Below are 11,881 nucleotides of genomic sequence, written 5' to 3' on the forward strand. Positions count from 1 at the left end.
ATTTAAATGATTTGAGAATGAGACTGTTAAAACATTTAACAGTTCTTATTAGGATATTGTGGTGGTGATTACATTTCAGGACATCAGGCCTGTGGAAGAAATATTTGAAGTTTGAACATGTTTAAAACACTATAGGAAAGTAAAGTTGAAAAGTAACAATATCTATTCAATGTTTTATCATATTTAAAAATATACCCATGTTTAAATGATGCTTATTTACTGTCATAATCAAAAACATTATTTGGACCTAGGTTTTTTTTTTAATTGAGGTGAAATTCACAGAGCCTAAAAGTAACCATTTTAAAGTGAACAATTCAGTGGATTTAGTATGTTGACAGTGTTGTGCGACTATCAGTCACCTCTATCTTGTTCATAAACTTTTTTTATTATCCGCAAAGGAGACCTTTGTACCAATTAAGCAGTCATTCCTAGCTATTGGCATCCACTAATCTGCTTTCTATCTCTTTGGATTTACCTTTCTGGATATTTCATATAAATGGAATCATATACTGTGTGATCTTTTGTGTCTGACTTCCTTCACTTAGCATGTTTTTGAGGTTCACCCATATTATAACATGGAACAGTATTTGATTTCTTTTTATGCATATAGAATGGACATAAGAAAATTCGATGACAATTGTTTCTGATGCAACTAATAAAATAGATAGGACATAAGCCAGAGAAAGCCTTTAAAATCCTTAGTATTAGCTATATTTTGTGTAATACTTCTAAAAAACCTAATTTGATATATTTTGATAAAGTTAGAGTATGTTCCTAATCAGGCAGATGGAATGACTGTGAGTCTGTGGACCAGTTAACATAATATTCTCTGATTAAAATTTCTAATTCTGTCCCCAGTATTAAAGACTAGGTAGAAATACTGGTAAAGTAGTACAATTGCTACAGACCATGTTAACACTAGAATGAAATGTTAACTTGTTATCTGTATTTTCTTTATGTAAAGTTAGTGCTTATTTATATGTATGTAGGAACTTTTTCTTCTAAGAAAATTAAATTAATATAGATAATTCTGAACCGAATGTTAACAATAATATCTAGTATCTAGCTATGTAGTAAAGTTTTGCTGGTATATAATATGCTTTATTTTATTTTTAACATATAATTACTACTTAAGCAAGCTAATCTTAAGAAAAGACCTCTCTGATGGCTAGAATACACACGCTTGAGTCTTGTTTGCATTTCTAAGAATAATTTGCTGCTACATAGAAAGTTCTTTTTTTTTTGAGTTGAAGTCTCACTCTGTGGCTCATGCTGGAGTGCAGTGGCATGCTCCCGGCCACTGCAGCCTCAACTTACTGGGCTCCGGCGATCCTTCTGCCTCAGCCTTCCAAGTAGCTGGCACTACAGGCATGCACTACTATACCCCGCTAATTTTTTGATTTATTGTAGAGATGAGGTCTCACCATGTTGCCCAGGCAGGTCTCGAACTGGCAGGCTCAGGCAATCCTCTCGCCTCAGGAAAATTCTTACAACTATAATCGCTACTGGAATATTGTCTAGGCAGATAAATCATGTCATGTAAATGAAGATCATATCACAACTTCTAATCTCTTGGAAATCATAGTTGCTTGTAACTAAAAGTATACCATTTGTGTTTGTGCCAAGTAGATGAAATTCTTTTGTACACACAAGTACAGAGATTGAAATAATCCATAAACATAAGTTTGGGACTGATGTAAACACTTAAGTATTCCAGGATTTGATTATAACAAAAGCTTCAAGTCTTATAATAAGAGAAGTAAATGATCCTTATAATTGAGATGTAGATAGGTATCAAGTTAGTAATTGTTATTCTCTATGACTTAGCTATACAAGGAATTTTATTCCTGTATATATTTATAAACATTTATATATTTTTGGTAGCCTCTTGGAAGAGTGAAGTTATATCTTTCACATATGCATCTATCTGAGACCTCAAAAATAAGAGTATAGTAAGTACACCAGTGTAAGGAAGAATGCATATTTAGTAAATGTTATATTCATATTTGAAAAGAGTATATATTATTTAATTGCTGAGTGTAGCATTCCATTTACTCCTGATAAAATCAAGTGTTTACATCGTTTTAAAATCAAGTTAATGTTTACTGATTTTTTGATCTGCTTGTTCTATCAAGTACTGAGAGAAGTATTTTCACGTTTCCCTCTACAATTGTGAACGTGTCTACTTCTTTTAGTTCTGTCAACTTTTGCTTTATATATTTTGAGGTTTTGTAGTATGTGTATAGAACTTTTTAGTAGTTGTGTCATTCTGGTGGATTGATCCCTTTATCATTATAAAACATTTTTCTTTAGTAATGCTTCTTGCTTTAAAGTCTACTTTGTCTTACATTAGCATAACTACCCTAGGTTTCTTTGGTTAGTATTTGCATAATGTATCTTTTTCCATCCTTTTACTCTCAGCTTTTCTGTCCTTATATTCAAGATGTGGGTCTTGTATGCAGCATATAATTGTACTTTTTTTTTTTTTTTTGAGTTGGTGTCTCATTCTGTCGCCCAGACTGGAGTGCAGTGGCTGCTCCCAGCCACCGCAGCCTTGACCTGCTGGGCTCCGGCAATCCTTCCGCCTCAGCCTTCCGAGTAGCTGGAATTACAGGCATGTGCTACCACACCCAGCTGATTTTTTGATTTATTGTAGAGATGAGGTCTCGCTGCCCAGGCGGGTCTTGAACCCGCGGGCTCAGGCAATCCACTCACCTCAGCCTCCCAAAGGCGCGGGATTACAGGCTGAGCCACCGAGCCCGGCTATAATTGTACTTTTTAAAAAAATAATCCAGTCAGTCATCTTTGTCTTTCAATTGGAATATTTACTCTATTTTCATTTAATGAATTACTGCTACAGTTGAGTTTGTAATTTTCTGTATTTGTTTTCTGTTGTCTTTGCCTGTTTTATTTTCTTTTTTCTCCTTGTCTTCTTTGAGATTAATACAAATATTTTTTGTTATTAAATTTTTTATCTCATTATAAGCTTATTCAATTTTCTTTTACTATTCTTATAGTGGTGCCTTTGAAATTATAACATGAATCCTCAGCTTATTAGAGTATAATATAAATTATTACTTTTTCCTCTTCATAGGCAGGGCTAGGATCTTAGGATATATTCTGTCTACCTTTTCACCCTTTGTGTCATTCTCATATATTTTGATTGAGCTCCATATATTTTAAATCTAATTGCACATTATTGCTGTTGTAGATAGTCAGTATTCACTTAGATTTTCTTTTCAATGGTTCTTAATTCCTTCCTCAATTTCTGTGTTTTGGTTTAGGATTATTTTCTACTTGAAGAACTCCATTTCAGTTTTCTTTTAGGGCATGTCTGCAATAAATTATTTCACTTTTTATTTGTTTGGAAATTTTCTTCTTATTTCAACTTCACTTTTGAAGATTGTGTCTTTAGTATGGAATTCTAGGATGGTTCTTCTACCACCTCCCCCTCCCTCACTCCTTAAAGATACCACTGCATTGAATTTAGGCTTCTGTTGTTTTTGTTGAGAAATCAACTGTCAGCCTTTTTTTGTTACTTTTAATGTGTCTTTTCTGGACACCTTTAGTTTTGTTTTTTTTTTCCTTTGGTTTTTAGCAATTTTTCTAAGTGCTAAGGATTGTTTGTTTTGTTTTTGTTTTTGTTTTTTATTTATCCTACTTGGGGTGTGCAGCTCCTCCTAAATCTGTGACTTGAGTCTTTTGTTCTTTGGGGAAAATTCCCAGCCATTCCAGTGTTGCATCTGCCACATTGTTTTCTCCTCTATGGGTTTGATTTATGTGAATATTAGTTTTTTTACAGTGTCTTATCCTTTTTTGCTCTTGTTACTTCAGTCTGGAAATTTTCTCCTTGCCTATCTCTTCCATACTAGTTCTCTTTTCAGCTCTGTCCAAGAAAATAGGTTTAAATCTATCTTTGAGTTCTTAATTCCGGTTATATATTGTTCAGATCTAGGCTTTGCATTTGATTATTTGCTAATAGAAAGTAGATGGTAAAATTCTTGTTATCTGTTTTTTTGGACATATTAATCATAATTATTTTAAAGTTCATACCTGATACCTCCCATACCGGACCACCTGGGTATGTTTCTGCTGGTATTTTTTCCCTGGTTCTATATTTTGATATCCTTGGTAATATTTGATCAAATGTCAGGTATTGTGTATAAAAACTTGAAGTGGTTCTAGATAGCTTCCTTCAAAGAAGATTCATTTTAGTCTCTGGTAGGCTTCTAGAGTAGGGCAGATTGCCCCAATCAGTGAGCCACTGGGTTGACTTGAAGTTGGTTGCAAAATATGTGAAACTTGTTTAACTCTTGGTTCACTCCCCCTTGCTTTCTAAGTTGTAGCCCTGAAGAGGTTACAACAGAAAGCCTAGGGCTTCTCCTCTCTTCAGCACTATGAGACTGCCAAAAAATTCTGTTGCTTGTTTATTTTCTGTTTTGTTTGTTTTGCTGCTGTATTCTTTGCTTTTCAGCCTCTTGTAGTATGTAGTTTAAGAATTTGTCAAATGCCTCTAAGGGAAAACTGTCAAGAGCTGGGGTCACATCTCTTCAACTCCCTTCTTTCAGGAACCTTGGCAGCTCTGAACTTCAGTTTTTGCCTCCAATCCATTGAGATTGCTGAATCTGATGACTTCTCTGCCTCTAACAGCTGCCCGTGCTTGGCCTTGGTTTCCACTGGACTTTGCCCATGCACCTTTTTTCTTTGCTGATTTTGCTTTGTATCCTTTCACCGTAATAAGTCATAACTGTGATTTTGACTGTATGCTGAGTCCTGTGAGTCTTTGTAGCAAATCACTAACCTGAGGTGGTCTTGGAACCCCTGATAAACATATCTGTTCTGAATTGATATTAAGCTTGATTATCTCAAAGATTCTAATGTTCTACTGAGAATGAGCAGTGACAGCTGGTATTGTGATCCTTTTACATATGTGTGTAACTGAGGCTCGAAGAGATGAATTTATCCAAGGTCATCCTTCTGGTCATCCCTGACAGAATAGGGAATTAGATCCATGCTTAAAATTCCCCTGTTCTTTTATTATATATTGTATCCCCCAAGTATATAAGTACAATTACTAAAATGTACTGCTTTCAGTTTTTTGGAATGCTGCTGTCTAATTTGGGTAATTTAATCACTTAACATTCTCATTATGTGTAAGGAATGTTTTTGGATCAATAGCAAAATAAGTCGGAGTTTTGTGACATAGTAATTACTGCTTCCCAGAGTCAGCTTAGTTATACGAATGCTCCTTGACTTACAACAGGATTATGATTGTAAGTTGAAAATAGCATAAGTTGAAAATGCATTTAATACATCTAGTCTACCAAACATCATAGTTTAACCTAGTCTACATTAAATATGCTCAGAGCACTTACATTAGCCTATAGTTGGGCAAAATCAGCTAACACAAATCCTGTTTTATGATCAAGTGTTGAATCTTTTGTAATTTGTTGAATATTATACTGAAAGTAAATATCAGATTGATTTTGCACCATTGTAAAGTAGAGCAAATGTGACATTGTAAATCAGGAATTGTCTGTACCTTTTTTCAACAAAAGTATAAATAAATTCGCAATTTTTTTCCAAATAGATAAATATTCTCTTGTTGGATATTCTGTGTACTAGTTCTCTGTATGTGGGCATGTGTATCTGTATGTTGTAGCCACTTAAGACTGACAAAAATTATTACTTGTATTTTCTATGGATAATTTCATTTACTTCATGATACTTAGGAGATGCTATATTTATCCATGAGACAGGAATAAAATTATACAATTTATATAAATGAAACATTCTGTAGTATTTGTGCAGATAGAAAGTTCACCCTAAATCTGATGTTTTTAACAGGAGAAAATCAGAAATAATTGGCATTTTTACAGATTGTTGATAATTTGAGCAACAGACTGTTTTTCTGCTTGTGCATTAGTTTCAGAAGTTTTCCCCCATGATATCTTATTGTGCTACCCTAAAACAGGTAGGTTATTCTCAAACCTGTATGAATGCAGAGATAATAGAAGATTCTAAGTTGCAAAAGTGGAGGGAGTATTTTTAATCCTATTGGCTTAGGACAGGCCATTGCCTGAACTCTTTAGGAATTGGGAAAGATGGATTTACTGTTTTCTTTAACAAGGTAGGTTTTATTATTGCCATAATAAAATTTTATATTTTTGCAGCATAATGGTTTATAAATGCTTTTACTTTAATTACCTAATTTGAGCTGAACAACTTTGTGAGATACTTACGACTGATATTGTTAATTCTGCTTTACCCTGAGAAAACCTTAGAGAATGTATGTGACTTACTCTGGTCATACAGCTGGTTAATAGAACAGAGGCACAAACTCAGAATTTCCAGCTCCACAGTTGGAAGTGTTTTGTTTCCGTCGTGCTTGTCTGGTAATGGAGCTGAAGACCTACATCCTGATGTCTTGGATGGCAAGTCTGCTGTCATGGAAGCAGATGGCATAATTGAGGGAGAGGGTGGATTTTTTAGATTTAGTTTTGTGCCAACGCTTTAATAGTCTGACATGGAAGTAGCCAGAAAACTTTCTGAAGCAGTTTTTTTAAATATTTTCGTTATAAATGAGTTTGAAATATAAACCTTTTCTGCATCATATTGATATCATACATAAGACGGTTTTAATGCATTTATCCTGTGAGAAGGCTCTTTGGAAGAAGGTTCTGATATTGTCTTGAAGTAGCACAAACAGGATTTTTTTTAAAATTTGCTTTTGGACTAAAATGCTATTCTCTTTAGAATGAAATATTTCTTACTGAATTATTTTTGGCTTAGTCACCTTCATCCTGAATTAAAATTCAGAATAGAAGGATGTTAAAGCAGGTGTACATAGGGCAGCTGTTGGAGAATGAAGCAGAAATAGGGAGTAAACTTATGTGAAGAAAATGAAGGGAACAAGGAGGTCATGGCGTTAAAACAAAGCAGTTGTGCAGGATGTAATTAAATGCTGATCTGACTTTCTTATGGTCCCAAGAATATTTGAACCCATGTATGCTGTAAAGGGATTATTTTATAGCTCTAGGGTGAGGTATCCTGAATTCTTTTAAGTGAAGTTTATTATGAAACTCACGTGAGATAGAGATAACGTGAATAAAGGCACTTCCTAGTGTTCAAAACATATGTTGGAATTGTTAATAACATCAAGATTAGGGCCAGGCACAGTGGCTCACATCTGTAATCCCAGCACTTTGGGAGACCAAGTCGGGAAAATTGCTTAAGCCCAAGAGTTTGAGACCAGCCTGGACAACATGGTGAGACCCCCATCTTTACCTCCCCCCCCCGAAAAAAAGCAAGATGAATTTCTGTGATTTGTCTTGTTCCTTAAAGTTTTTTTCACTAAAGTAAAACCAGTGGGATAGGGTAATGTAAAAATTGATGTTCGTATCAACCTCAAGGCTTATCATAAGGAGTTCAGCAGATGCATATTAAGGTACCTGTAATGTGTCATGCCCTTCTGGGAGCTGATAGAAGGTACTCAGATGGGTTAGTCACAGCTCCTGAGCTTCAGGTGCTTGTGATTTAGTCCTGAGAAGGCGGGCACACAAATGAGTGGTTTCAACTGCATACGTATGTGATCAGATAGACTTTGTGCAGGGTGCAGAGGGAATACTATAGAGAAAGGGCATTTATTCCAAGATGGGCTTTAAAGAAGAATGTCCGAAGATGAGCCTGAGCTGCATTTCAAAAGAAATAGGTGTGATTGGAGAAGAAGGTGGGATGTCAAGTGTGAGGTAGGGAGTGATCAGGAGACTGAGTGGCAGGGCTCACCTGCGGAAAATGTGGTTTATGTGACACACCAGTGAATGATACAGCGAAGACCAGAAGAGGAGCATGCTTGGTGTGGAGGACAGTGCATTTGCACACTGCATTTGAGGTCATGTGAGATGGCAAGTCCATGCATGCACAGGAGCAGTTCAATGGAAACATTGGGGCTAGATGTTTGAATTTGGAAATGATCAGAATACAGATAAAATAGAGGCCCTCACTCAAAAGGGCATGTATATAAGAAAGAGCTGAGGGTCAGGAGAGCATTTTTATAAATACAGTGTTTGTTTTTGAGGAACACAGAGGATGAGGAGCACATGGTCCCCATTGAGAAGGGACAGAAAGAAATTAAGCAGATCCGAATAGAGGGCCATCAGAATTTTCATCACAATTAAGTGCCGCAGAGAGAGCTGAAAAGTGGACTGAAAAATTGGTCTTTGGAATAACGGGATGAAAACTGGGTTCAGTGGAGTGTTGGGGGTTGTCACCTCTGCCTTTTTTTCCCCCATCTCAATATTCTCTGGATCCACTGATAGCCCTCTCCCCCTGCCCCTCCCCTTCCCTTCTCCCTCTGCCTCTCCCTTTCCCTCTCTCTGTGTGTGTTTCTCTGTCTCGCTCTCTCTTTGTCTTGCTCTCTCACACATACGTGTGTATCTCTCCCCACTACCAACTTCCTCGTCTTCTTTGCAAACCCAACTCTACTACTTGCCTACCCTGGCACCGGCGGGTCTGTCACAGCTGCCTCGATGTACTCTGTATACTTCACGTGTGGTGTAACCCTTGGTGGAGCTGCAGCTAGGAACATCATTTTATTAGGACCTGGAGAAACTGAGGTCAAATGTTAGGGCCAGTGTGAATTTCAGGAATGGATTAAGAGGAGTGGACCAATTCTGTACTCTTAGGGCTGATGCCAGGGCATGAATGGGGTTGATGTCACAGTCAGCATGATGAATGAGCCAAGATCAAGGGCTGACAGGATCAAATTACTTTCTGGATCCACAGCCCTGAACATTCCTTGTGAGGCTTCTTGTTTTCCAGGAGCTTACCTTCCAGGTTGTGCTGCTTTGTCTTAAAAGTGCACACCTTGCCAAAGTTTCCTTGCTGTCTAGGAGCTCAATCCAGGGCTTGTTTCATGTCCTTAAGTCATACTTCTCTCATTCTGTTTTCTCACTGACTTACAAGCTTACAAGACTAGGATTTTTCTGTAAACTCTTTATTTTGGCTCAAATTGATTAACTTTTTAATATTCAGCTTCCTGTGCAAAACTTCCCAGCTCTGACCCCAGTGCAGTGGCTGGGCTCCCTGCAGCCAGTTTCATATATGCCAAGACTTTTCAGATGGGGGAAGGAGGAATTTTGCTATCCGCAGATGCCTGCCCACCCAGCCACCACCTGCACTGTGTGTTCTTCTTACCTGTCAGGCGACTCTGGCTACCGCCCACTTCTCCAGAACCAGCCCGTTTAGTCCTGTTGGTTCCCAGCTGCTACACAGCGCAGTGCAGGGTTTCCCAGCACGTCAATCTCCTCCCGACATTTCCACCGCGATCATTTCTTCTTGTGACAACAGTCTCCATGAGGAAAATGCGCAAATGTGGCAAGAGAAGGCTTGTCTTTTTTCACTTCTCTTTCCCTCTTCTTTTTTCAGTTTTTCATTTATTCTAAGAATCACCTGGGACACTTCTGAGAATCTGAAATACAAAGTCAAGGAGGAGGAATGAATAATTGTATTTCAAAAGAAAGATAACAGTCATTTTAAAGGCCAAATAATTTTTCCTTGTAATCTAACTTTTGTTTTTCTAAAGTCCTAACAAATTCATACTAAATATTTGAGTTACATAATTAAAAACTGTGAAGTTGTTCTTGGAAGTGTTCCATATGTTGTGATGTCTCACACAGTCCTTCAAGCCATTCTGCTTGATTTATTAGGAATACTCGATCACGTGCAGGCCCTGAGCTTTTCAGAGGAAGGTTTGTTACCTTAGATCAAGGGGTCTTATAATGCAATGCATTTTTTTATGAATGAAATTAAAGCAATTATAGGAAGAAGGGTGCTCTTGCCAGATGAGTCTTATTTTTCTTCCTGGAAAATTAAAGCCATATAATCCATTGACTTTTCTCTTCTAGCCTCCCAGTTATCTGAACCAAATTTAATACTCAGTTGTAGGAATTCTCTTTTTAGGTGCCAAATGACATCTTCTTCTCTGCTTATCTCAACAGATTATTTTTCCCTTTTCATTGTCTGATTTTATACCTTTTAATTGCATCATCTATGAGAAATCCTTTTGGGAAGCAGATGGGATATAAAAAATATATGTGAAATTAAGGTAATTTTGGTCACTATCTTAGGGAGTTTGAAATGTTTCTTTGATATGGTGTGTGTGTGTGTGTGTGTTTATGTGTAGACAGTCTCACAAATGGGGAAAAATCAGAATAATGTGATTTTTTTTCAAGGAAAGAATTTGTTTCAGAAACTAGTGGAAAGATTGTCTTAATCCCAAACAACCTACCTAATCAAATATTTAGAAGCACTTAGTGCTTTTAAGCAAATGTTGTATTCTGTGTCCCAAGAGAAAGTAATTAATCTGGATGTAGAGTGTTCACTTGTTTTTCATTTTTATTCTCGACCTACGGAAGCTGTGGGGATGGGTATATGGGCTGCTTTATGACAGCTAATCACTTTATAGACTTAGAATAAGTGGTTCAGTGCAGTACTTGAGGAGCCAGTTAAATACCCACAGTTTCTTATACGGACTATTGAAATTACATGTTGCCTGATTTACAGTAATTAAAATAGAACTTCAAAAATAAACCTCAACCTGCAAATTGATGAAACCTTTCAAAGAAGAAACCTGATGAGAGAGTTCATTTTTTAAAAAACTGTCTAATTGTAGGGTGTATATTGGCATCCTTGTAATATAATTAATAATTAGCATTTCACCTCTTATTGTCCATACAAGGAGTTTTCACCTATTATAAATCTCTCAATTTATTCATTTGGTTAAGATTTTTAAAGTTAATGCAACTGCTTATATTGGATTGAAATCAAAATGAATCCAGGGTGGCGACATAATCTTATACCAGAATCTTAAAATCTAATGAAATCTTGTATGTTCTGTATGTTTTGACTACAGCCCTACCACTTATGTTTTGGAAGAAGATGAACCTCGATTCCTTGAAGAAGTTGACTACAGTGCAGAAAGTAATGATGAGTTAGATATTGAACTGGCTGAAAATGCAGGAGATTACGAGCCTTCTGCTCAAGAAGAAATACTTTCTGACTCTGAATTATCAAGAACATACCTATCTTGAGTCCTCTGCCATCTCGTGTTAACTTCAAAGAAGAAATGATATATCTTGGTTTTTATTACACAGAAAATTTGAGAGAAATGAGTTTATAGAGAGCTGACTCAAAAAGAACTTGGTCCTGTTGGGGGTCAAGACAATAAATATATTACTAATTCATGATAAAATTGGCACTTGTTTTATTTTAGATATTCAGTGCACTTTATATAGCATTGAATTAGCAAATATCAGATTTACTTAAAAACAAACAAACCCTGAATATTATTGCATGAATTTTTATCTTCTTATGGCTATATCCTGCATCCAATGAATAATTTTGGAGTGTATCAGAATATGAAATCTAAATTCTAGCATTGTTGAAAGTCTTGAGTTGTTGAAAACTAATATATATGTACATGGATTTCTATAAATGTGTTTGTTTAGAGGTAGGTAGATATTGAAGATAAGATTGTTCTTCAGAATCATGTTCACTGTTGGGTTATGACTGAAACAATCCAGAGTTTGCCTTGAAACCATTACATTCTACATTTACAAAATATAACAAATAAAAACTGTATTAAAGATTGCATTTATTTCATCATCCTTTTTAGTCAGCACAGATTATTTGGTATATAGAAAGAACTTTGTGAGAATGTTATACAAATCCAACATTTGAACACATTGATTTGAAAAGTCTAAGTGACTTGTCTTCAGTCTCTTATGATGTGGGTATACCTGTACCTATCATAAAAGATATATCTGAACAACTCTTTTTTCTAAAATTGTATCTCATGGAGGCACCTAAAGTTTATCACTGC

The 11,881-nt window shown here is 36.1% G+C and overlaps 1 protein-coding gene across 3 annotated transcripts in view; it reads left to right on the forward strand.

The window, feature by feature from the left end:
• AGTPBP1 (ATP/GTP binding protein 1) overlaps positions 1-11,652 on the forward strand; it is a 172,293-nt gene extending 160,641 nt beyond the window's left edge. For 2 of the 3 annotated variants that reach the window (XM_008056463.1, XM_021711566.1), the window contains exon 25: positions 10,913-11,652. In XM_008056463.1, coding sequence (XP_008054654.1) covers positions 10,913-11,090 — 178 coding nt within the window. In that variant the 3' untranslated portion in view covers positions 11,091-11,652. Of the gene's footprint in view, positions 1-4,568; positions 5,791-10,912 lie in introns of those variants that run through there. The other variant, XM_008056464.2, reaches the window with a different exon arrangement.
• Positions 11,653-11,881: the final 229 nt, after the last annotated feature.

Source organism: Carlito syrichta, unplaced genomic scaffold (genome assembly GCF_000164805.1).
Source record: "Carlito syrichta isolate Samal-C Ts95f unplaced genomic scaffold, Tarsius_syrichta-2.0.1 Scaffold302371, whole genome shotgun sequence".
Lineage (NCBI taxonomy): Eukaryota > Metazoa > Chordata > Mammalia > Primates > Tarsiidae > Carlito > Carlito syrichta.